At 44.3% G+C, this 27,331-nt stretch overlaps 1 protein-coding gene and 1 long non-coding RNA gene across 2 annotated transcripts in view; one reads left to right on the top strand and one right to left on the bottom strand.

Moving 5' to 3' along the window:
- Nucleotides 1–2,819, bottom strand: part of GAS6 (growth arrest specific 6) — a 40,105-nt gene extending 37,286 nt beyond the window's left edge. Inside the window, exons 1-2 of the mRNA XM_005487991.4 lie at nt 2,418–2,819; nt 1,887–2,053 (exon numbers count right to left, since the gene is read on the bottom strand). Coding sequence (XP_005488048.2) covers nt 1,887–2,053; nt 2,418–2,487 — 237 coding nt within the window. The 5' untranslated portion in view covers nt 2,488–2,819. The remainder of the gene's footprint in view (nt 1–1,886; nt 2,054–2,417) is intronic.
- LOC106629434 (uncharacterized) lies at nt 2,017–22,512 on the top strand. Its single transcript, XR_001332774.3, has 5 exons — nt 2,017–2,132; nt 3,069–4,714; nt 7,200–7,356; nt 17,535–17,737; nt 18,580–22,512. It is a non-coding gene; the product is annotated as an uncharacterized LOC106629434 (long non-coding RNA).
- Nucleotides 22,513–27,331: the final 4,819 nt, after the last annotated feature.

Genomic DNA, 27,331 nt, shown 5'->3' with positions numbered 1-27,331 from the left:
TACTGCACTTAACAAGCAACTTCACAGCTCTTGGGAGGTTTGTGTCTCAGAAAAGGTGGGATCTCATGACACTGCAGATCTAAGTGTTCTGGGATAGAAGGACATGTTAGGGGGCACAGACATTAGAAGCCCATCTAGCCTTTCTTCAGGTTTTCAGAACAGAATGAAACCTAGCAGCAATAACAAAGGAAATGCACCAAAATCAAAATCACTTGCAAAAACAGAAAGCCAGCATTGTCCTACAAAACACACTGAAAGTATGATGGTATCTTAGAGAATTTTTATTATATGTGAAAAGATTTTAAACCAAAATGATTTCACTATTGTCATTTCAGCAGGAGAACTGTGTATTCTTAACAATTTACAAAATCAGTACCAAACACTGTTAAAAACTCCTGACATATTTGCACACTATCCTACCCTTAAACTAATCTATCAATACATCCCCTTTGGCTACCTTCTTGGCCAGCAGCCAGTTAGTAAAAGTAGTGACCTTAGATCACCTTTGTTCCAGAAGGCTACAAAATCACACTCATCACAGTTTTCCCTGTACTCACTGCTAAGTGATGAATATTTATATTGAGTTTAACGTTATATTACTCAACACAAATACTGTAGTTGTGCCAGCCACTCTCACCCCATTACAGTTATCCACATTCTGAAGTAGCTGTTTTTGCAGAACAGAAGCAAACACTGCTCCATGCAGATGTGACTACAGGTACACATAAAAGGTGTAACATTAAACACTACCTGGGCAAGTGTTCCATATTAATCTTGAAAATAAAGATGGTCAAAACCACATCACTTTGCTTTCATTGTGCTTACTACTGTCTTGCGACAGCAAGCTACTGCACTATCCAGTGCTGAGGCTGCCAATGAAGTTCACATGTCAAGACTTGCCTTACTGAAGCATAAAACATCTCCTCTGCTAAATCCCTCCCCTGCCTGTGGTTTGTGCCTCTGTGTACACACACACGTGCTCACTCGCTCTCTCCCTGCCTCTGTCCTATCTTCTCCCTAGAGCATCATACCATTAACAGGAACATGCTGTGCAGAACTGAGCTTCAGTTTGAACACCAAGAAAATCCGCTTCCCACTGCTAAATCAATGCCAGAGAGTCCTTGCAATGAGAACAGCCTATCCAAAACAGTGTTGAGAGGAAGTGTAAAGTGGCTGGAGGAGTAAGCCAAGCTTAGTAAAGCATCTGCATGCTGCTCAAAGTGAGAAGACTGAAGTGAAAGTCAACCTTGATAAGACTGGAAAAGACAGTTCCGTGCATCGTGTGCAGTCTGTAACTGTGTGAATCCAGCGCTAGAAGTGCAGCAGCACCACGTTCCCATATATGTGCCCTCCTGCTGTTGTAGTGACAGGTCCTGAACTTACTGATTCTAAATGCTGACCAAGCTGAATTGGCTCCCACAGATTTAAGAGTGGTTAGCACATTTGTCTTAGAAGCCCCAGTTGTGACATACGCTGCAACACTGAGGGGATTTTAAATACAGCTGGGATGGGAAGCTGGAGAGAAGAGCAGGGTATCCAGACAGAGAAGCTGTATCATTATGCTGCACTGGTCTTGCCTCATGGATTTTGGACCATGGGTGAACAGGACCCTTCCACCCTCCTGTGGCAGCCCTGCCAGCCGGTGCCAGGCCGGGCTGCTCACTCAGAGCACACTCACAGACACGCTGCTGACCGGACTGCCCTGGCACTGCCCTTGTGCAGGCTGAGCACAGTGTGCCTTCCAGTCATTCCCCTCATGGCCCGGGGTCCTCCTCCTCCTCCTCCCGATGCCTTTCCCAGCCGTGTCGGTAGCTGGCATCCAGCCGCGGGCAGAGGATGAGCGGGAGCGCAGAGCCGGACAACCCCCCGAACCTCCGTGTCCTTACCGTCTCTGGGTCATTCTCAAACACCTCCCGGGCCTCCTCCTTGCTGCAGTGCTCCTCCACGCACTCCCTCTCCAGGTGTCCTTGCTTGGTCTCCTCGAAGATCTGGTACGCCCGCCGCTGCCGGTGCCGCAGGAACTGGGCGGCTTCCGGGGCGCGCAGCAGCACGGCTGGGCAGCCGAGCCGGCACGGCGGGAGGCCGGGAGCAGCGGAGGAGCAGGAGAGGAGCGGGAGCAAGGACAGGCAGCGGTGAACAGCTGAGCCCGCCGGATCCCCCCGGACCCCCCGACCCCCGCCCCGCACACCAGACCGCCCCTCGGGGGGCACCGAGCGCTCTCCGTGCCCGGGGCGCCGCCCGTGGGTCCCCGCGGCCTTGGCGCGGCCCCTCACGGCATCCCCTGACCCCGCCGCCGCCCTCACCGCAGCCGCGCATCCCCCGCACCCCAGCCAGCACAGCCCGCACCCGCACACACGCAGGGCGGCGGGGATGCTCGGCGGCGTGTGCGGGAGGCACGAACCCCCCGCGGTACTCACTCTGCGAGGAGTCCGCCGCCAGCAGGACGAGCAGCACGGCGGCCCCGAGGGGCGCCGCGGGATGCGGCATCGCGATGCGGCGGCGGCCGGGGCCGGGGCCGGGGCGGGAGCGGCGGAGCGGGAGCGGCGCGGGCGGCGGGCGCGCTGCTACTGCGGGAGCGCGGCGCGGAGCCCGGCGGGGGAGCCGCGGAGCCGCTCGCCCGCCCTGCCCAATCCTCACCAGGCACCGCCGAGCCGCTGCTCACGGACACACCTCGCTCGCTGGCTGGCGGCGGAGCGGCCGCCGGCCCGGCCCCGCGTACCTGCCCGGAGCGGCCGTGGCGAGCGGCGGGGGCGGGCACGGGCAGCCGGGCCGAGGGGCGGCCGGCAGGACGCGGGCAGCGGGCGGGGAGACTGCGCCCTCACCTCCAGGCACATCGCTTTAATAGCTCCAGGCACATCACTGGGAAGGGAGAAGCTGGCGCCAAACCCAAGCCAGTCCTGCCGTAAATTAGAAACTTGGCTCTCCCCACACACCAACACAGGTTTTCGTCAGAAACGCATTTTCAGTTTGTTCCAGTATTTTAGGATGAACTCCCCAGGAAAGAGATTAATGTCTTTTGTTACCAATGTGTTGCAAGCCATGCTTTACTGTCCTTTGTCCATCCGAAGTTCCACAGGACACTTCCACCGTGGGAAACCCTGTTAGCTGTAACCTGGAGCTGTGGGGTCAGAGCTCAGAGGTGCTCTTGGGCTATCTAGTGCCACTGCTTTAAAGCCGTGCTTTCTATCTGTACTGCTCTGTCAAAGGGTAAGTGTGACAGATAGCTCCAGTAACACCATGTCCATACATTCTTCGAGAAAGCTTCAGTGGCAAAATTTGTTTCAGAAAAAGAATTTATCTAGTTTTAGTTTGTTATTTAGGTATATCTAATACAGATTTTGTGTCTTCACAATAATTACTGCAAATATAATAAAACAAATGTAAACAATATATTCATATCACATAGTTGAAGGAAAGTAGGTGAAAACCGAAGAGTCAGCCGCATTCAAACCAACTAGGCTGGTATCTTCTGTCTGACAATGGCCAATAGTAGAGATACAGGTAAGAGGTATGAAAACATATAAATCACCATTAAGTGATCTTCTTTTTCTGTTTTCAGCTCCTAAAGTGCAGAGGGAAAGCTCTCAGGTGAAATCCACTGCAATCCTAGCAGCCACAAATGTACCACTTCTCTATGAATTTGTCAAATAGCTTTTTTGATCTGTTGGTACACCTGGCCTCCAGGAGTGGTGGAAAGGTCTCAAATTTACACAAAGGCTAGGCAGGAACTTTTTCTCACTGGTTTTAAATCCAGTGCTTAATAATTTTACAGAGCACTTGAATTTTTGTCGTGTAAGAAATCATGAATGATCATGCCCTATTTGTTTCCACCATACCAGTATATAGACCTCTCATAATTTCAGAACCATCCTTTTTCCTGAGCTGTGGAGCTTCGGTCTTTTACTTGTTTCCAAACGCCTTTGAAGTAGCATTGCTCAAAGGAGCAGTCCTTCCAGTCCCTGTTGCTTTTTCCTGTCCTTTGGCCACGTCCGTTTCTTGTGCTAGCATGCTGCAAACTCTATCAGAATAATCCAACAAAAATGATTAATTTTGTTCATATCAGTTCCCCCACTGAGCTGCTGAACAGCTGCACAAACACCAAAAGGGAGAGGCTTTCAGGGGTGACAGCGAGTAGCTGCAGGCAAAGGAGCTGGGGCCTGATTTCATCAGCAGAGCTGGCCAAAGTGGTTCATGAAGCTACAGCTGGAGGCAGAGGTTTCCCAGGACTGGCTGCCACCTTCCTCCCTCTGTCATGTGTCCCCCTGCCCATGTCCACAGATGTGGCTGTGAAATTTCAGCTCAGTCACCTGGCAGGAAACTCTTCTTTTTTAGTGTATGTGTGTGTGTGTTTTACCAGGTTACTGTGCTGAACCAGCTCAGTGACAGCATGGAGAAGTGTGGAGTGGGATTACAGCAGTAAATCCATAGTCAGCTCTGGGATTGCAGCCTAAGCCCCTCAGACACCATTCCCACCTTTTCATCCTGCCCTGTACATTTGCTATTTATACTTCTTTTCAGACAATGTGGGCAAAACTACATGCAATATACAAGATATGATATTATAGCAAGTGTCCTGCTTCTTTCTTACTTCTGTTTTTTTCTTACTATTTTCAAACATTGCATGGGTCACTTCTTGACTTGCTCTCTCCACAGAGCCATGAACAAGAGGTCTGAGATCTCTTTCCTGAGTGCAGATTTACCAGTGAATGCAAAGGTGAGGGCTGTGTTTCATGGGTGTGTCGCTTTGTGTGTCTGTATATTAAATTTTCCTTGTCATTTATCACCCTGTCACATGAAGAGTGTTATCAAGTGATACAGCCAAGCCAACTGAACAGCTTCTTGCTACCAAAACAGGTTGTCCCACTCTGCCTTTCCTCTAAGTTTCCACCTTATCCCTGGATGTACAATCTTTGTACACTTTTGTCACTGATGTGACCTCTCAGCAAGTAAATTAAACTCACTAAGTCAAAATAAAAGTTAAGGGTTTTTTGCTAAAAGTCTCCTGGTATTCTTGATTACCAGTTTGAGATTTGTCTGTTCAGATGAATTTTGTATTATCTGCCAACTGACCTCATGGCATTAAGTTTCTCCATAAAATTTCTGAAGATGTTGAACAGCAGAAATTTTTGTGGGTTCTGGAAACTGCATTATATTGTGTAATCTAATAATGAGTTTTCTTTCTTTCACATTTTTTAAAATCCTTTTCTGCTTATCCCATATGATCACACTTTGAGAGCATATGGTAAAAGGCCAGCTCAAAAATTTTTTAATATCCAAGTATCTAATATTATCAGAACCATCCTTGTCTAAATAAATATCATTCCTTGAATATCAAATGGATTTGCAAAACAAGACATCCTTCTTGGTATGCAATGCTGATTCTTCTCCAACGTATCATTCACTTCACCAGTTCTATTCTTATGTTTTCCAGTAAGTTACTTGGCACAGACATCAAACACTGATTTTGGTGAGCTCAGAAGTCTCTTCAATAGTTGTATTTTCCACCTTCCATTCTTCTGGCATGGTAGCATTTAAGGCAGATTTAAGCAATGAGTTGAATAAAGTAACAGTTTAATTTCCTTCAGAATTAATGGATTTTTTTGTTATCTGGTCTCAGCTGTCCCAGTAATGTCTTAGGGAACATGAAAAACAGCATAAAAAAATAATGCTGTAAATATTAAAACAATGTTACATGAACTGCTTGTGCTCTCAGCATGTCCCATTTTAGACTGTCTTTTGATTTTAAAGTAATCTAGACACAGATGTTTCCAAATATAAATCTGAACCTGTAGGATTAGTTTCCATTGGTTTTTAGACACTAACCAGAAATATGCACCAAATCTAACAAGTTTTGTGAGAAGTGACTAAAAATACAACCAGAAGGCATTTGTTAAGGATCAAAAATCTAAAAGTGGTTCATTGGTTCACCGACCTTGAGACACTTACTCCAAATGCCTACTGATGTCCTTGGTTTTCTCTTCCTTCATTAATCCCAAAAGAAACCAGTGTGTAGACAAGCTGCAGAGGCGTAGCAGAAGGTTTAACTGAGCAAAGTTCATTTAGGTTCCTGCCACTAATTACATTTGCAGTCACCAAAGTGCAGAATGAAACTAAAATGTCCTGAGAAGAGTATGCAGGCCTCACAGCTTTAGAGCTGAAGAAGGAGGGCAATGGAGCAGGTGAAGGGTCTGGAGCACAAATCTAGTGAGGAGCAGCTGAGGGGGCTGGGGTTGCTTAACCTGAAGGGAAGAAGGCTCAGGGGGCACCTTCAACCACTGCTACCTGAAAGGAGGTTGTAGTGAGATGGAGGTCAGCCTCTTCTCCCAGTTAACAGAACACAGGACAAGAAGAAATGGCCTCAAGTTGTGCCAGGGGAAATTTAGATTGGATATTGGGAAAAATTTATTCATGGTAAGAACGGTCGGGCATTGGCACAGGCTGCCCAGGGAAATAGCAGAATCATCACCTCTGGAAATGTTCCAAAAATGTGTGGTTGTGGCACTTGGGGACACGATTCAGTGGTGGACCTGGAAGTGCTGCATTGCCAGTTAGATTTGATGATCTTAGAGTTTTTTCCCAACCTAAACAATTCTGTTATTCTACATACTCATTGTGTACAAGAGGAAGGGATTCCCAAGCCTGCCCTTCCTTCCTTCTGCTGGTTCTCTAGCCAGGGACACTATGAGGTGCATGTTCTTGACTTGTGAAGGACCCTCTCTTCTGTGTGAAGTACTTTTCTCACCTCAAGGAAAAATTGGTTAGACATGTCCTATGAGTTGTCCCACAATGCTAAAGTATCTCAGATTTTAGAGCAAGCAACTGCTTCACATGCGAATTCCCATTCATTTCCTGATATTTTTCCTTTGAAAGTGTTCCTAAGGTGTTATTCCTACTTTTGCTTGTATTTTACTAGTAGAAGGATATGAGATTACATCAGAATATTTAAGAAATTAAATTATTGTGGAAGGCAACATATTTAATCAGAAAATCCCTCTGAGAGTAAGAGAGCTGATTCCATGATCCTTGGCCTGAGTGCAGTACATGCTGGTCATATGCCAATTATACTCAGCACATTAAGATCTGGAACTTGCTGCTTAGCTGTCAACTATAATTCACGGACTGATGCCAGAAAATAAACTTCAAGGGCAAGGAAGTTCTGAACTGTCATCTTGTTCTCTCTGTGCCTGTCTTGGTTCCAGGTGAATGAGATTTCCTTTCATTAGAGGCTAAAATGGTGGCTGAAAATGTCTTTGGGCACTACCAAAACCAAGTTGCTTACCTGGACAGTGGCACTCCCTCTGCAACAAGCGAGACAGCGAGCAAACTCCTGGGCAGAGCTGGCACTGCCATCCACAGGTGAGCTCCCAGACTGAATGGCACCAACCAACAGCACAGACCTCCTGCCACAGCCTGCAGGTCCTTGTGGCTCCTGGTAGGTAATATACTTCTGCAGGACACCAAAGGGTTGAGGTGGAGGTGCAGGACCAGAGAGTGTTTTCTGTGCTATCTGAGTCACCACTAAGCACCTGGAGGCAGGGAGCCCAATGGGGGTGTTGTATTTATGGTGACAAGATGCTGTGGAGATGATCTTCCATAACTGACTCTGCTTTTTTTCTTCTTACTCCCTTTTTTAAAAAATAGCTTTGCTTTTCTTTGTTTTGAAACAACCTCTGTACCTCTGGGATACAAGCATTAGATTGTGGGATTAACTGCATTGTGGAGGAACACCAGTTCCTTTTATCCTACTCCTGCCTTCACATGTCTGTTATCCAGTTGAGGATATTAAATTCAGTTCTAATAGATTCCTTGCTTGATGATTAAGCACCTGTTGTGCCATCACTAAATGTCTCTCTAGTGTCTCCTTATGTTGCCATTTGGAAAATGGATTTTGTAGAGGTTGAAAGATATCTTGATTTTCAACACGTGTGACAAGGCAAAGAAGCGAGCTCACAAACTGGAACTACTGTGGGCGCCATAAATAAGTTTAGAATGCCCCTAGCAGGTAACTTATATAAAAAAGTAGAATCCCAAATATCCTACTGTCTTCACACACACACACACACACACACACACTCACACATATCTTGTTTATATGGAAAAATCGCATAAAAATTCCTTACTGAAACAGTGGCATTTTGAAGACCTGAAGATTTGTAATTTTGTTTCACCCAAAGATGAAATTAATCGGAAAAAGCTCTTGTAGCAGTGTGTGCAGCATGCTCAGGTGGGCCTCAGTTAATTAAACAAAGTATGGATTCCCACACTAAAAATTTAAGATTTCTTTTTGTCATCAGCAGGAATTGAACTCAGACTCCAAGACAAGAACCTTTCATGGTACCAGTGCAATCCCTGCTGCTTGGGAAACCCATTTGGTAGATCCATCTGGACCTTCTCCTAATGTGCCACTGCCACAGATGAGCTGGGGCTTTTTGCACAGCCTGCACTTTCCTTTTTAAAAACAGAGTTTTGGACACATCAGATTCATTTAATGCCTGGCTGTAAAGTGAGTCAAAACAAATTAAAATTGTAAAGTATTTGTGATGATGAGAAGTGAAAGTTTGGAGGTAACAAAAATAGGATGCAAGCCTTCTAAGAACATTTCCAGGCAATTGGTGTAATGCTGGATAGTCGTGCAGCTCCACTGAAAGATGTTACTGATGCATATGTGAAACTTTATTCCAAGACACACACTGATGTAAATGCAACAGGTGATGAAAAAGAATGTCAGAAGGATGAGAAACTGCAACTAAAAACAATTAGAAGCCATGCTTGAATTCAGGCTATTTTCAGGGATAAATACAAAAAACTACTTTCTCCTCTTCAAAATATAAGTCCTTCATGGAGCCACACAAACATGTGCCTTTGTTTAGATCAGGCCAATATTTTTGTTAGAATGTGAAATTTCATCCAGAGGTATTTAATAATGTAAATGGCATAAAATTCCTCTTCTCTGGTGTATTCAAGTTTAACATTTTCTAATAAAAACAGTCACAGAAAAGGTGCCCTTATACTGAACAAGTCTTTTGAGTGAGTGGCATATATTAAATCAAGAAGAAAAGGGCTAATTTTCAAAATATGCTTAATTTTAGTGATGATGAAATGGATGAAAAGAATAAGTAAATGTAGATTAGAGAGAGAATCAAAGACTTGAGTAAAAAGTGGAGCTGAATGCATGGAGAGAGATGTAGAAAAAAGGTTGTTCATCTTTCACACATGTCATTTACTTAAAAAGAAATTTCATAAAACACTCTCCAATTAATGTCTCTCTTCAATAAGGGATCCAAATTCTATTTTCTGACAGTGATACATTATGCTGGAGGGAGAAGGAGAAAAGTTTCTTTTCCTCAGGTGCTAGTCATGCCCATGTCTGTATGCTGAGCTGAATGACCAGAGGAACAGCTTTTGCAAGAGACCAATTTCTCTTCAGGGCTTTCCTGCTGGAGGCTCTGCAGCTGAGACACCTGAATCTTGCTTTGGAGCATTGCACCAACATGGACACTTATGTTTCTTCTTCTCTTGTCTCTGATATCCTTGGCCCTGTGGAACTGTGCTGAGCTAGAACAAGGGGCACTCTGATGATGGGTAAATGATCATGACCTGCACGATGGTTGGGAGAACGTTGAGAGAAAATGCAGTGTCAGAGATAGAGCCCAGTTCTGACTCATGCTGAGGCCAAGAGTTCAACAAGTCTGTGGTGCTGACTCCTTGTTCCTGAGGAGAGCAGCCTCAATTCTTATGGACAATGCTGTGAAGCAAAGGAGATGATGGAGTGTGATGGTGTTTTCACCGTCCCAGGATGAGGGGAGAGATAAGAATCTGACTCCATGTTTCAGAAGGTTAATTTATTATTTTATGATATATATAATACTAAAAGAAAATGATATATTAAAACTATACAAAAAGAACAGAAGAAAGGATTTCATCAGAAGGCTAGCAAGGAAAAGAAGGAATAACAAAAGCTTGTGACTCTCAGAGAGTCTGAGCCAGCTGGACTGTGATTTGCCATCAATTAGAAACAACCACATGAGACCAATCACAGATGCACCTGTTGCATTCCACAGCAGCAGATAATTATTGTTTATGTTTTGTTTCTGAGGTCTCTCAGCTTCTCAGGAGAAAAAATCCTAAGGAAAGGATTTTTCAGAAAATATCATGGCTACAATGGAGGGATCTGTGATGCTGTGGTGCATGGAGATGACCTTCAGGAGGGAATATGGTGTCTCCTTCAGAATGTTAGTGATTTTTTTATACATTATATTATATACAATACAGAGTGACTGTATATTTTATACAAGACCCATCCCAGCACTGAGTACTGGCCTCTGCTGCAGATTCTTCTCTAGACTTAGTCAGAAATTACTTGTATTGACTCTCTCCAAAGGAAACCCAGTCACCAAGCTGCTGCTCCTTGTCTGTAATCACTTTGCCTTCATCTATGGTTTGGCACCAGTTGCACCAGGAAAAGGCACATAATTACAGTTTGCTTTTAAGTTATTTGATTAGAAGTTCAAATTCTAAGTCCCAGAAATTACACATTGGTTATAACTAAGAAAAAAAAATTCAAGCATTCTGTTAAGAAAATGGTGTTAAGCAAAATACTCATAAGTCAAACCTATTGCAAGAAAAACACCTTAATATCTGAAAAAAAATCCCAAAATAAAATGGACAGAAACTTAAGTTGTTATCTGGCTATAAAATTAACTTCAGCTATTTTCTTACTTGAGCTTATCAGTTCTTATTTTTATTGTGTGCATTGTTTATATATTGTGCTCTAGAAATATTTTATTGCATAAATGTTTGGCTTAAGGGAGGGAGGAAAGGGTGGGAAAAGTCCCAACAAATAACCCAGTGTATTTAAGGCTTTCAGTCTGTACATATGCTGCAGGGAAGATTCCAGCAGTGTGGCTTACTGTATGCCAGGTGCATTTGCTGCTTGGAAACAGAGCTCAGCTTTCCACAGCACTTGGCCCTCTGTTGAAACTAGAAATCTTCAATATGGCCATCACTTGAGCAGACAGCAGCTCTTAGGGCAAGTGCAGTAAATGCACAGGAATGCTCATTTTTGGAGGTGAAGCTCCCTAAATCTCACATGCAGGATCTTGAAGCAGCAGACTCACTGTGTGTGGGCTGAATGAGTTACATGAGCAGAGCAGCTGCCCGTGCTGTTCAGTGCTGGGTCTGCAGCAAGCCCAGCCAGTGCTGTTCAGGGCACTTGGTGGGACATGACGGGGAAAGATGCTCTACCTGCAGCTCTGGTAGAGCATTCCTGTGTCTCCCATGGGCAGGGCCACACTCTAATCTTCAGGTAGAAAAGGGCACATGAGGCCAAAACTTTGTGCTGGGTACCAAACAAAAAGGCAAAACCCTTTGGCAATGCACTGGTGTGACTCCTGCACATGTGCTAACCCATAACACAGGAGCTCATGTGTGGCCCCACGTGCATACATCCCACACACCTGTACAGACTCTGCACACAGTGAAGGTGATTGCCCTCTGCAGTGTTCCAGGTGTCTCAGCTCAAAGCTGTGGCTGCATCCTGGGTGCCAGGCAAGGAGTAATTAAATCTGAGCCCAGAACCTCCCCAGGCACAGCACACACTTACCTGGGGGCAGAGGTGTAGAACCTCCAGCAGCCCTCTCTGTCCTTCTGTCTCTGTGTGCCCAGATATCTCCATATTGGCTCCATTGCTTGAACCCCATGGGTGGGAGGCACAGAGGAGCCGCAGCACAAGCTGTTCCCATGTGATGACCCCTGAATCCCCATCCTGCTTCCCTCTCTCTTGCTGCAGCATCCCCATACCAGTCCCTGTGGGTAAATGGAGGGGCTCCTCTGATGCTCACCCAGCTCCTCCTGCTGAGCCTGGGAATGCTGTCTCCACCCCAAAAGGGCTCCCTCCAAGTGCACAAGGGCACTGCCTCCTTCCTTCCCTGTGTTCAGCCTTTAATATGCATCCCTGTAGCCTTGTGCAGCTTCCGATGGGGGCTGATAAGCAGATCGCATTTTTTGTTTCTGTAAAGGCAGAAAACTAATGCAAATGACATTCACTGTGGGTTTTGATGTGTGTGGCTTGATGTTTATCAGCTCAATTATGCTGCAGGAAAATGAATGGCAGGATTGTTCTCCTAGTCTGACATGGCGTTTAACAAGAAAAACCGTGAAACTCTTGTGTTACAATCAAGTGTAACTGGGGTCTTCACAATTCCAGAAGTAAAGTGGGTTCTCTGGCCAAATTAAAGAAAGTGAAGAATTGCCAAGGAAAACATTTTTGTCCGGCTTAGTTTATCTGATGTTACCAGCATGTAGTGATACATTATCATAGGGAGTTATTTCCTCTGTTAAACATAGAAGCAAGAGCAAGGATGGATAAACAATGTAGGCAAACAAGCCCCAAGTGTTTAATTATTTTAGCTTACCACGGCGGGAAGCAGGGGTGGAGGGGGAAGGAGATAAAATTAAGCATTCCTCAAAGAGTCCAGCTACTGCTTTCTATGTTGGACTTGTCTCCACCAGAGAAGGAAGCCTGAAGCACAGAGCAAGTGGCTGTCCAGTAGCCAAAAGCTCTCCCAGAGCCCCAGCCTGTTGCAAAAGAGGAGCCCTCTGAGCAAGGCTGTGACTCAGGGTGACCCAGATCTCATGGCCTGCGAAATGCAAGCAGGAATCAAACATCTTGCCCGCTTTTGGATGTGTCTGGAGCAGATGTCTGTGTCAAATCCACTCACTCCAGGCTTTCCTCGTGACAAGCAGACGGATGCAGATAAGGGTATGGTTCATCTGACACTTATTTCAGGTGTCTGGTTTGGGATGAAAAGATTCACACCCTGAATACATTATACATTGGTTAAAAAGCGACTATTCCGTAGTAGATGTCTGAGTTATAAATATCAATATTTCATCAAAACAGCCCATAGGCCACCACAAGATTTCCTTTGGTGGTTGCCATCAGCCATCATTGCTGGCCCCTGGGATCTGTATGGCTTTGCTCACCCAACAGGCAAAGGAATGGACAGGAAACCAGAAACCTTCCTTTCTATGAATAAAATTTAACCCTTCAAAGCAAATGAGTGAAGTTGCACCGCAACAAGGAGTGACAAGGATTGTCTACCCAGATAATGCAGTTTCACAGGTAGTTATCCCTTTAACCTTGAATACCATAGTTGAAATATTTAGATAATTCCAGTGTGCCCCAGACCTGATGTCTCTGAGCAAATCAGAACTAACAGAAAAATTCCAGAGAGAAAGTATATGGTATAGTAAATGTTGCTCATTACCACTATAAACCAGTCTTCAGTATAGCAGGTTTGCTGCAGAGCTGTGTTTTAGGATAAATTTTTATACTTCCAAGATAACATACAAAGGAGCAAAGGGATCTTCCACGATGAAGGGCTGGAATATGTTTGTGTGGCTGAGACAGAGGTTTTGTGTGGTAGCACCCCCTTATCTCCATACCTGCAAGATGAGGGGCAGAGCTTTGGCTGAATGTCCATTCTGGGTTGTGAAATCTCCATGTGAGGGAGCAGGGACAGCTCAGCTGACCTCCAGGTCTGGCTCAGGTGCCAGCACGCTGCCTCCCCTCCCACTGCTTGGAGGGTAAGCCATGAATGGGGATGTCATTTCCTCACTGGTAATCTGCAGGCCACTGGATCCTTTTTGCACATAAAGATGTACTTTGACAGGCTAAAATACAGCTCCTGCCTTACCTTTTTCAGTTAAATTGGGCAGGGTGAGACACAGCCTCTTCCAACATCTTATTTTTGTTCATAAACTAGGACATTTACTGGCACAGCAGCAGAAAAATGCATTTGCTAACCCTTATGTATAACAAACAGGTGTTATGGCAAAAACATGTTTTGCAGAAGGTACCAAGTAACCTCAAGGCTGAACTGAGAGCTGTAGAGTTGTCTCATTCCCTGCCAGAGATCCTGGGATGTCATCCAAAATTACCTGTGGCTTCTTGAGTTTAGTTCAGTTGGAGATGAGAATCAGCAAGAAAAGTGTGTGTAAGCATCTACATATGCAGAAGCAAGAAAAGTGACAGGCATATTGAAGACTGCATCTTGGTAGTCTACATGTAAGTCCAGGGGAATTTTATAAACAATATCCATATTTAAACATTTATACATTTCCCAGTAGCCACTTGAAAGCCACAGTTTTAATTCATGATGCTGAAAGTCTTGATTCAGAATGACATCAGTCAACACTGAGTGTCTGTCAGAAGCTGGTGCTTTGGATTTCATTAGGTTGTCTCACAGTGGTGTGGAGCAACATCTTATGGGGCTTTCTGTACTAGATCCAGTCCAGACAAGCTACCAAGTGTGTGTTACTTCAGGCATGTAGAAAGTCATTTGTACATCTTGATTTGAGGCAGACTAATGTTCTTTTGTGGTGTGGAGCTGTACATCTAGATTCATGAGTGGGACCCAGATCCTAAACAAGAGTCGAGAATATCAATGCCTTTGCAAAATTAAACCTCTCAGTCAAGTTCTGGATATTTCCCTCCTGATAATCATCTAAACTAAAAATTAAAAAGTAAGAAACCGGGCAAATCTTGAATCTAGATGCAGTCAAATGAAATTTGAATCAGCAACAAATATTCCTATTTCATAAGAATGAAATAAGATATGGAGAGTATGGTGAAATCAGCAGAAAGTACCTCTAATCCTATATTGCTTAAAAGTCATTAAAAAAATAATGATTCAGTGACATGAAAACCTAGTCTAAGCAGTCTCTTGTTCTCTCTCTTTAACTAATTTCTAGAAATTAAGCTACAATAAACCTCTGCAGTATAAAAGGCTCCAAACCTCACCGGAATTGTTAGAGGTTTGCAGGAGGCTGTGGTGGGACTCATCTGAGTAGGACAAAAGGATAGGATAAACAATAGATGGACATTTTTCCTAGCGTGCTTGTAGGCATGTCCATGTACCATCTAAAACTGGGTCTTGTGGACACCAGCAGTTCTGTGGGTGTGAGCAACAGAGATAGAACTAAGCCAAGCAAGCCGGCAGAGAAGCTATTCAGCGTTTCTGTGGAGACAGAGCAGCTGCTCCCACATGGAAACAGCCCATCCCCACACACCCTGCTCCACCTGCCAGGTACAGTGGAGCTTCAGCTCATAACATCAGAGCTCATGGGAAGCTAGGAGAGGGGCATGGACTATCCTCTGCTTTAAATGTATTTGGGCACTACACAGTCAAATATAATGGATAATATTATATTTTGGATATATAAAAATCCAGGATCCAGGTATAATATCTGCAGGAGTTCTCAAGACCAGGCCCCCTGAGCTGGCTCAGCCAGCCCTGCTGTGCCCAGCACTTTGACTGCTTTCACCCATTGCCCTCACAGGGGCACAGGCAGTGGCAGCAGAAAGCCCAAACTGGGTCAGTCTCTGCTGTTGTTTCTTCATCTGTGGGAAGTGTACAGAGAGCTGAGGTTGGAATCAAAAGGTCTGCAGCAGGAAAAATACAAAAGCCTAAGGGATGCAGAGTGGTTTGAGAGACTTCAAGTTTGTTTACATACACTCATTTTTCTTTTTTCTTATTCTCTGTTACTTCAAGAGTACTGCAGCATGGAAACATCTCACAGTGGAAAGGCTAGGCTAGTCATGGAAAGATATACACTGAACAAAGTGCTGGCATCAAAAAAAGGTCTTCCTACCACAGGCAATACTAGCATAGTCATGGTTAATGTGTGGGATTCAAACTAATGCAGCCTATTTTGAGGCAAAGGACCTTTTGGATGTCTGCAATTAAAAATGGAATTGATTGAATTTTTCATCTGTCCTGTTTATATTTACACATTCTTGTCTGGTTAAAATTTGGAAGTTTTGTGGGTCATTTGTGTTTTGTCTCTGTGACTGTGGCATATTTTAAAAAACAACCTGAAATGTCAACGATATCAAGAGGAGACAACAGTGACTGTCTGAGATTACTCTAAGCCTCTCTTTCCAACACAGGAAGAGTAGAAAGTTCATATCTACTTTTACACATAGGATAATTTATGAAATCTTTCAGGAATTCTGTACAATTTTCATTGTCATTGGGGGAAACAGCAAAGTTTGGTACATTGCTGAGAAATGTTTGTGTCTTAAGCATCTCCTGAAGACTCATCTGCAGTTTTATTGTACACCAAATTCTGCAGGTCACTTCAAGCCTAGTTCTGGTTTTAATGGGACTAATGGCAGTTCTAAATACTCCCTTTGGGAGCAAATTAATACAGCCCATTCATTTCGGCTGACAAAAGTTAAGTAAATGTAACATTTTCCTTCTGAAAATAAATGGAAATATCTTTAAAAATGAGCCTAAAATAGATATTTACATCATGAAAAAAACTGTTCCTTATGTTCTTCCAATTTGTATTCATTTTTGGCTCCTTCAGCAGCAGCTATTGGTGATGAAGTAGTTGAAAAGGAGCATAAGTCATTGAATCAGAGTTCAGTCATGTAGTACCATGACCCATATATTCCTATGGGGTGATTGCTGCACTTGTATGGTTCCAAGCTGAAAGGAATGTGTGTTTCTTGGGAACATATAGCTTGGAAAAAGCATATAGATGATAATAATAAAAAAGCACAGAGCTGAACATGGAAAGACACATCTCTGAGAAACTGCTGCTGTACTTTTTCTCAAAATCCATCTGTTTATCATAAATTTTCATGTCTGTGCAAGCATATTAGGAGATATTGAGTGATGTGGTAGTTATTGGAATCATTGCAAAACCAACAAACCTGAGGAGAAAGCCAGTTTTTCAACATTCTATTTACTATACAGGACAAGCAATAGCGTACACTGGTAAAATTTTGAAACTTCACAGTTACAGTGAGTAAGCACTCAGTAAGAAAAGCACAAATTTGCAGCAGGTTTCAATTACATCCACAGTGGATTTCAGGGCAGTTACATCAGCTCCTATATTCTGGGTAAATCAAGAAGGTGATTAGCATGGATGAATTGTGCAAATAGAAGCTTGTGCTGCTTCTCTGAGTTATTTCACCTCCATTTTCTCCTATGAACACATAGACTTCTCAAGAAGCAGTCAGTGTTTTCAAAATAGGCCTGTAATGAACTGTAGGCAGGTTTTGCCTGTTCAGTGATCAGGCTGCTGATGAAATTACCTTCCCTGAGAACCCAGGAGTCTGCCATCATGTTGGCTGTTTATTTAGGTTGTCTGTTCAGAATTATGTTAAATTCTTGCCTTATGCAGGCACAATACCTATTGCACTATTCAACAGAAAAAAAAAAAAATACCAGCAACACAAACATTTTCCCAGTTCAATCACTAAGAGGCAGACTGTGTTTGGAAAGTATGTTTTAAATGGGAGGAAGGGGAGACTTCACAAAAGATTATATATTATTTGATGATAATTTAAAAGCAAACCAAGACTTGAAAAAAAAAATCTATAGGATAAATATGGCCTCTATAAGCTTTTAAAAACCCCAGTACAGAGTCTTGCTGCCTTTAGGACTACAATTATAAAATCAGCAAGCCAAATAATGTGATCAATTGCTTGTGTAGACATAATCTTCCCAACTCCTTTCCAGGCCTCCTCTTCTCAATTGCCATTCCTGAAAATCTCAGCAGTATCCCTGTGGGCAAGCAGGGTGTTCAGACCCTGTGATGGTGTGAACATCCCAGTGATCTGTTTTGTCCTGCTGTTTGACTGCAAGCTTCCTCTGCGGCAAGAGGCAAGGGAGGATGAAGAAAGAAGAGCAGCTCCAAAATGATGTGCTGCTGGTAGGAAAAGGTGAGTGCAGAGCAGGAGATGTTCTAAGCAGGTCTAAAGGGAACACTCATCTCTGTGTGTGGCTGTGGTGGAGGGTGTCTGAGAAGGAGGTTGTCAAGCTGTCCAAGCTGGGAATTGTTGACTTCAGCAGTGCTAGCAGGTGCAGCAGTGGAGGCTCACATGGGTGCAGAAGCTGTGAGGAGAAGGTGCAGCAGCCACAGGAAGACTCTTTGGCTGTACCCCTTCTCCTTGTTTTCCCTTCTGCTCTCTGCAAAGGTGAGGAGAAGACTGCAGGAGCTGCAGACCAAGGATGCAGCTGGGGTGGAGGCAGGCAGGGCAGCTTCTCCTGCCCACAGAGTGTCTGTCTGTGGCCATGAGCCACACAGCCGTGGAGTTCACAGTGGCCGCAGCAGACCTGCTTCCACATGTGGGAAGATTGGGTGGGATGAGGGTTGGTTCCCCAAAGGGTCCCAGGACTGGTGGACAGCACCTTGTGTGAACACTGTGAGGGTGAGGGGCTGGTGGACATACAGGCCCTCAGTGGTTAAAGAGGCTGTGGGAAGAGTTGGGATAGAGGGCTGGCTCTGCTGGAGCAGAAGGATAGGGGTAACCCCCAGAGGTATCAAAGGGGACCATGCTGAAAGGGCTTCAGTCGACTGAGGACCACAGCGATCTGTCAAAAAGAAGGACAAATTCCCATCCTGTCATTGCATAGTTGGCCAATGACTTCAGAAAAATTCTGTGCAATTTCCTTTCCAAAAGAAAATGTTGTTTTGAAGTAAGCCTGTGCATTTCACAGATGTGCCAATACACTGGCTGACACAGCTCCTATTCTACAAGAATATATTATTTCTTTTTGATAGGAAGTCAAATAAAGAAGGGAATGGACTGAAACCAAATTCCAGTATATTTGTTATTTCCAAGCTCCTAATTCAGAAAAACAGTGTTGCACAACATTTTTTTGCTATTTCATCCATGATTGTTCTCTGAGGGATCAACATTACAAGACACACTCATGTGGACAGCCTGGGCAAATATCTCCTTAAAAATTCCATGAGGATGAAGAACAAGACTTTCTGGAAATCACTCCGTGCAAAACACTGTCCAAATTCCATTTGAAGAAAAAGACATGTACACAAATAAAACACATGCAGAAACTTTCAGACTTCAGTGGCAAATCTCATTTTGTTTTTACCTCTGCTCTCAGATAGGAAGACTCCTGGGCTCTTAAAAACTCTATAAGCACCAATACCTCCTCCTCCTCCCTCTGTCCCCCTAACAGGATCTTCTGGTTTTAGCTTCTCACTTTGGGGTCTTCATAGCTATTCTACTGAAGAAAAAAGGGCAGGGGTGTCACCAGAGCCCTGTACTGCCTGCATGCTTCATGTTCAGCTGTGTTCTGGATGCTCCGCACAGATCTCTGCCATGAGCCTGACCTAGACAGCCATGAGCAGCACAAATGTGACCTGAGTTCTGCAGTGATCCTTGGCTCTGATACATGGCCCTTGTCAGCTCAGCTGAGAAGAACCATTCTCTAAGTCCTGCCTTTGTGAAAGCAGAACCAGGGAGCTCCACCCTCACCAGCCCGCGCTGCTGCAGCCAGCTGTGCAGGGCGTCAGGCAGCACAGCTGGCAGGGCTGCACCAGCTGCTGCAGGTGACACGGGAAGGAACTGGGGAGAGGCTGGGAGTCTTGGGAAAGACACAGTGATATTTCTTTGGTTTTGAGCTCTAGTTGAGTCTGGTTTAGAGTTCTAGTTGCCTTCCCTCATCTCAGGCTTTCTGGTGTTCTGGTTTTTTTAAATAACGATTTATTAATTCATCTGTATATGGGGTAGGCAATAAGCATAGCCATAAAAATAAAACAAAGTGAAAGAAAAGCAAGTGCAGAGGCTGGAACAGTACCTGGAGTTATAGCAGTAGGATACAAAAGTCACAAAAGAAAAAAAAGAATATGCAAAACCAGATTTTGTTGACTCTTCTGCTCCCAGAACCAGCTTGGGTTATTTCCTGGGACTTCTTTCCCTCTTTTTATAGCTTTCCAGGCTGGCTAAATTTCCCAGTAACTCTTCAAATCCAAAAGCAAGCTGTGCCTACAGGAGCACTTCTGTCTCAGCAGTCCCAGAATCACAGACTCTTGTTTTCCCTTCCAGCGCCATCAAGCATTCCTAAGTCACAAAACTGAGGTCATTGCTTGAAGTTTTGCACAGTTCTGCCTGTGCATGCTTGGGACTTTGCAATGAGGATGTCAGCTGCAAAAAACCCACCAAAACCAGAATGGCTTGAGGCATCATTGTCATGCACTCTGGGTCATCTGTGTCCCAGTGATCAAGGGTAGAAATGTTACCAAACCAGAACATCACCCGTAGCTCCAGGTGAAGGGGAGGTTGGAAGCCTCACAAGTTGTGAGAAAAAAGCTACAGAGAGCCTGGGGCAGGATCTATACCTCTTCTGAGTAGCAGATCTCCACTGTAGTCACAAGCTGTCCTGAATTCACTTGCTTTTTAACCTATTGCAAAAATTATCCTTAAATAACAGCAGTTTGGGGGCAGTGTTTACAGGGAGCATTCCCAAAGTGTTAGAGCAGCAGTACCTAAAGGGAAATTTAGGTTTTCTTTTCCTCCCAGGTAGTAGCTGCCAGCTATGCACAGATGAACATGCAAGGGTCCAGCTCCAGCTCTGCCTTCTTCTGGGGCTCCCAACATTTACCTTTTTGCCACCCAGTAAAAGCATGTTCAGCTTTACCTCAGGCTACCTCATTGTGTCATCTCAGACATCTTTGTGCCATTCCCTCAGGCACAGCCCACAGCAGCAGACCCAGGTTTGAGGAACTATCACCTCAGGCAACAGAGACTACTTCATGCCGTGGGTCTGGTCTGCACAGTTCCATCCCTGCTAACGCTGCTGATATTGCTGTTAATCCATGCTGCTGGTGGGGGAAAGCCCACCCCAGATGTGCATCCCTTGATCTGTAGCTATGGAAGCTGGGCTCCTACTCCCCATTCCTCTGTGTCACATCAGGACCAAGTTTGTCCCATCCCAGCATGCAGGAGGAATAGTTATTTCTCTCCAAGGCAAACACTGAAAGACTCTTAATTCATGTTTAGCCTCAATAAAGGGAAAAGACTGAAAAATTACAATATTATGTATTTAATCTCAGGGCAACTTCATGGTTGCCAGCTTCCTGGGAGTCCATCCTGAGCTACAGATGCTTCAGTAGCTCCCTCTCATTCTAGATGCAGATGAGGCCTCATTTTCCAAACAAGAATCAACACTGTAAATGTTTACACTGCAATAAATCCTAAGGAGCCCTCCATTTCTCAGCATTTGAGAGGGGATCAGTAGTCAAAAGGCACCACTGAGCAGCCACTCCTGTCTGTCAGCCTGCTCTCTGCCATACAAAAGTCAGTGATTTCTGCTTATATACAGCAAAAAGAGTCATTATTGTTTCTGACTCAGCTCGGAGTATTTTGTCATGTCTGATTCTGCTGGAGGCTCCAGCCCTTCACGCCAAGTTATGTTATCACACAGCAAGAGCAGCTAAATAGCCCCAGATGGCCTGCTTGGGTCACATTAGCCTCCCAGGTTTTCAGCAGCACTTTCATATACCCTGTTACTCTTGGATAGTGCAGAGATGGCTTTCTCAAGCCAGGTTTGTGAGCAGTCTAGGTGGATGCTCCAGGGCTCCGCTGTGAGACCTGGCTTGTGTTTAAAGTACTCTGGGTTTGAATAAATCATATCCCTGTGTACTACCATAAAGGAATGTGGATGATACTCTTGCGGTTATCCACAACATCTTTGTGGAGATTTTGGGAAGAAAAACAAATAGCACCCTTCCAAATATTTTGAAATGCTACCTCTGACTCTGAGGAAGAAAAAGTTTAAAGAGAAATTAGGCTGTCATGAGTTATTTGGACGAATAACCACCAGCAGAATAAGTTAACTTCTAAAAATATTGTTTGGCCAAAACTTCTGTGTCTGGTTTTGGGGGAATTTTTACTGATCTGTGCAGTAATGCACACACTGTAAAGATTAAACTTTCAGCAACTTGATAGGCAGGTTTAGCTCTAAGACAAAATCATCACACAAATGTTGTCCTGCATAAACCGGGAGACATGGCATGGTTGGTACCAAGTGCTGTGGAGAAGCGTCACCACCCATCATCTTCTTGGTGGCTCATGTTATTGATAACAACCCCAGCTGTGGTCTCAGCCAAGATATTCTATCTGCAAAAGTTGAACTGAAAAGATCTGCAGAGAGTTCTCTGTGTGGTGGAGTGTTATAGAAGGATAATGAGATGATTGGCTCTTGCAATTAGAAGATAACTATTGTGTGAATATTAATAAAAGCTTTAGTGATGTATAGTTATGTTATTGTAGTTTAGATGTCCTCTGCTCTCCCCATAGTTCCCTTTCCCCCCCGTATTGTGACCATCAGCCAGCTGGCGTTGTCTAGGAAAGGTAGAGAGAAGGCTGTACATGTGTCCCTTGCCTGGGGCAACTGGGAATGGAAAAGCTTGGTGCTTAGGGGGTATGGCATGACAACACCTGATCTTCAGTCAAGTTACAAGAAAGCAGTCTCCACTGATAAATGGCAAAGAAGAGCTGACTGACAGACTTTGGGAGGGGCCAGGGCTGGCTGATGCAACCCCCAGGGGTATAAAAGACTGAGCATCCATCTTGAAGATCAACCAGCCATGTAGTATGCACGTGGGCAGTTCCCAGCACTGTAACTTTTTCCTTGTGCAGTCCTTTGTTGTATTTTTGTCAAGGTTTAATAAACCTTTTAAATTTTCAAAGGAAGCAGTTGTTTCTCACATATAGTATAACAAATGTGCTAGATTTACTGAAGTGTTAAGTTTGGGATTTGCTATTCAAGCATTCCTTCAATGGGACGCAATAGATACTTTGACAACTTGTTTAAAAGAAAAACCTGGTCTCCATTATGTGCAAGTGTTATGTCATATAAAGTTGAAATAGGAAGACACCATTCTTTTAGCTCAGTTTTGGTCATTATGACTACATCCTGCCATTGATCTATATCTGGGTCTCTAAGCTGTGTCCATCAAAAGGCCTGAAAATGTATCAATGGCAGGATACGGCCCTTTGTTCTTTCATGTTACAATCACAAGGAATCAGAATGGGATCTGGCTCCCAGGACTTGGAGCTGGCCTGCAGCTTTATGAGAGTGGCTTGCAGCCCTCAATGAAAAGAGCCTTTGGGAAAACAGGCTGCCATCTGCAAGCTTCCAGGCTCTGACAGAGCCAAGTACAAACTTTCTCGCTATATGAGCATACCGGCCATTGCAGAGTGTCAGTGGTGATTTGTAGCTGATAGCAGGGTGTTCTCGGACCTTTTTGGCAACACTTCTTGACCCCCCTCCATTTATTGCATTTTGATCTGTGATCAAACAGATGTTTGATTTCCCAAGTGCTCTTGCACATCACATTAGCCCTGTGTGTGCATGTTTGGCTGGGGAGCAGTGGAGAGGAGGGAGGAGAGCTCTGCTCTGATCGTGCTCCTCTTTGAGTGTCCCAAGCTGCCTGGTGGCCTTGGGCTCCTCAGAGTCCTTAAATTCCAGATCTCCCTGCCACATAACCCCGTTACCTTGCATCTTCTGTGGCTATGGACTGTGCAAGAGAGGGGTAGACACACTCTTGGTGGCCCAAAGGAAAGCTCTTTCTCTCCAATGCTACAGCCAGCACCTTCCAGTGCCAGGAAAGGGTAGAGCTGGAAACATTTCAGACCCCAAACATGTGGGGTATGTTTGTTACAGCCAGAGAGCATGGTGTCAGCTCAGTAAAGCAAGATTTGCTCTGCTGCCATAAATGTCTCTGCAGAAGTAAATCTTGGCAATAATGAGCCAAAGAAAGGTGGGAGCCTTGCAATCAGTGATCAAAACTGCTTCCACCCACTCCCATTCACAACCCATTTCATGTTTTCATTTAATGCCACCAGAAACCCATTTAAGCTCTCAAAGTACTTGACCAGGAATACTCTCTTGAAATTTAGACCAAATAACTTAGACCATTTTTCTAAATAATTTCTTTGCAGAAATTAATTGTCATCCAGAACACTCTTGTGAAAATTATTTAGGCATTGATTTCGTACTGAAAAAAATTGTCCTCTATAATTTTGCAGTCTTTAAGGGTAATTTAATATTGAATACTATTAATAGATTAGGTTAAAAATAGGTGCCCTTTTTAAAACTAATGTCAGGAATTTAAATGAAGACTTTATTCATACAGAACAAATGGAAGGTTGCAAGACTGTGTTTTTTATACATATTATATTATATTATTGAAAGGTTCACAATACCCTTCTCAGCCATTCCAGAAGTCAGTTTTACAAGTAGATACTTGTTAGTGAAAGGAGGATAATTTTGATGATGATTTTATGGACAAATATTTTCTAATCTCAGAAAATTTGCAATTTACTCCCAAAATTTTTTTATCATTTATGTATTATATTAACAGATGTGAAGAACATCACAGTAAAGGAGTATTCAGAACAAAAGATCTTTAAGGTTAACATTATGTGATGTTCCAGTGTTTCCTCAAATGGACTTGGATTCCAGATAATGTATGACTGACCAGCCTACAAACTCCCAAATAACCAATTGTTCATGTACAACTGCTAATGTACCTATTTTTAAGCCTTTTGTACTTTAAAACAGTATTTAAGTGAGGAGGTTGTGGTGTAACTCTTTCAAAATAAAGCATTTTATTTCACTGTCAGTCACAGCCTTTGCACACCACAGCCAGTGTCAGACTGATAGAGGTAACGTGCAAAATGTGGAAAGCAACTTCAAAGGTGCCTTCTTTGTCAGGTGCAAGGGCCAAAATCACTGGAAGGGGCAATGAGCAGGGCCCACCTGGAGCTCAGGTGGGGTCTCCATTTGCTCTGTTTCTTGACTCTTGCGGGTTCATTTCTGGCATCCCCAGGTCCCTGGTTACTGCATAGCTCATGTTCATACAGTATAGTTTTCTTTTGCTCTTTCCTTTGATCACTTTGGAAGGAAGGACTTGCTGTCCCCAGGCCTGAAGGCAGTGAGCCCTGAGCAGCACAGCTGTGGAGCTGCAAGCTGCCTGGGAGTTTGCAAGCTGTAAACCATGGCATATCCTCCACCTTTCCTCTTTCAATCTTTCCCTCCTGGCTCATTGAAGGAACCTGTAAGGTGAGCAGGAACACTTTGAAATTTGAACACAAAGAGGCAGTTAAGGGGTTCAGGAGAGAACACAAGCTTGGTCACATTAGCCCAAGTAAAACACCATCAGACTGAGCTTCTTCCATTGCAAATGTCCTGAAGCAAGTGAAGGTGCAAAATGGTGGCTCCTAATGGCTTCAGCCATCCCTGCGTAGGAAAACAATTCTAAATTCAGTTTCCACAAGAGAGATTTCTTTTTCTTTTACTTGGACAGGGGTTAAAAGCAATATCTGAGTTTTATGTTGCTTCCTTGCTGAAACAACACCTCCCCTGCATGTCTCATACTGCTGCTGCTGTATGATGGAGAAGCAAATGCAGGTTTTTGTTTTGGACTGCTTACTGGTTTGGAGGCATTCATGCCTCATCATTAGCTGATGCTGGGGCTCAGAGCTCTCCTGTGTTGTGCACACTATTAACCAGCCAGCAATTTTGAAAATATTTTTATTGCTGCTAATTACCCTCCAGGGAGACTGTAAAACACAGTTTTTATGGCAATCTCTGAGCTGTCCATGCCTGGAGGAAAAAATCAAGAGAATGATTAGCCACGTTTGCTAACCAGAGCATCACAGAGATTGTCTCTATGTTCCTGTGCCTGACTTGTGCCAGGCTGCCTGGGAGATGTTTACAGCTCCCCTTCTCACAGCTATTCTGAACACTGATACTCACTTGGGAGGGAAAAGAGCCATAGTTCATTAAATGTGTTTCTGTTTCTGAAATAAGCACTTCAGCCAACTTCCCACCAGTGGACTGAAGATGTCCCAGTTTAAAATAACTACACCCTAACTGCAGTGGCTTGGTCTAAGGCAGATGAGGGTTTTGGTGGAGTGCTGTGGAGAGAGGTTGTCCATGCAGTCCTGAGTCCATCCAGGTGTACTCCCAATATGTGTGCCCACCATATCACCTGTGATATCCATGTCACTGGGGTGCTGGGGAAGGAGCTCCTGTGGCAATCTGGGGCACTTCTAGAGCTGTAGCTTTGTCCTGACCTGGGCTGCCCTGCCAGGTCCACATGGAACCAAAAAACAGCTCTCCTTTTTCTCCTTTACCCCTGACCATACGGTATGTCCCCCTTTCTTTAGTGCCAGCATCAATGCTTGAAACTCCACAGCTGGATTGGGGCAGGAGACCTGTGAAAGGAGAGTGTTCAAATGGCTGGGGACCAGGGGAGGCATTAAGATGCCTCCTTTTGTCACCATATAGATTCTATACAGAGAGAGAGAGAGAGGTTACAGCAGAAATGCATCCTGAAGTCTCATCATGGTGTGCTCAAGCCACTCACCTGGTCCCACATCTGTAGAACAGGTGGTGGCACCTGGTTCTCAGGGTCAGAGTGACATTGTGATAAACTGCAGCACAGAGCCAGCACTGAACACTGCTGCAGCAAAGAGAGGGCTTATTTGTGTTCAGGAGGAAGAGGAAAGAAAGAATTACACTCAAAAAAGGAAAGAGAATTGAATAAAGACATTAGCACAACTCCTTCTTGGGGACTGAGAAAAGGAGAGATGAAAAGTAAAACTACTGAGGCAAAACAATCACATCTCAACAGCTGTGCATGTCCATGGAGAGCTTTACCAGGGCAGGGCTGCCCAACATTGCTGAATAATGTCAGTGGGCAGCACGAGGCTGGGGAAAATGCTTTATCCATGCCCTGCTGCCACTCCTGCCCCTCTGAGTAAGCTGCCTGCTCCTCACTGCCCTCAGCATCCCTCAAATGCAGACACAAGTGCAAATTGCTCCCTTCATGCTTCTCCTTGGCTGCCACACACACAGTGAAGACACCAAATGCTGGTCCCTGCCTCCACCCATGGAAACCTGGATCTGCTTCTGGGCCCAGCACAGGGAGGCTAAAGGACGGTGAGTCACCATCAAGAGTGGTGTGAATAGCACCTCATTTTGTGGATTTGAACATTCCAGGGCAAATTAAGGATAAAACACTTTCTCTAAGCTGAAAATGACATACTTTTGCGGGACTTGAGTCACACTTGAGCTATTTTAAAACTCTCTTAGAATGCTTAGTTTTATTTTTCAGGAATAATAAGTAAGACAGGACAAATTTTATAAAAGCTGTGGCCCAAGCAGTGCAGAGGGTCTTATGTGAGGGTCTTATGTGAGGGTCAACAGAAGACTAGATCACAGTTTTCCAGTTTGGCTCATCCTCCTGTAGGAGACTTTTGGAAACTATCTGGTACTCAAATGATCTTTGTGCTCGAGGTTTTCCTTCCACACTCTAGAAAAGCTCAAGATCTGGTACATCCCTGCCAGACTGAACTGCAAAGTGGAGTGGAAAACAGAAATTCTGATTTGAAGTCCCATATATAAAAACTTTTCTATCCCAGGGGATCTGGAACCCAAGCAGCCTTCTCTCTTTCAGGAGCCAAAAATGTTTCGCATTAAACCCTTCCTGGAAAGAT

This window comes from Zonotrichia albicollis, chromosome 2, assembly GCF_047830755.1.
Source record: "Zonotrichia albicollis isolate bZonAlb1 chromosome 2, bZonAlb1.hap1, whole genome shotgun sequence".
NCBI lineage: Eukaryota > Metazoa > Chordata > Aves > Passeriformes > Passerellidae > Zonotrichia > Zonotrichia albicollis.
Note: the sequence above shows the minus strand (reverse complement) of the source record. Positions and strands in the feature narration are given on the sequence as shown.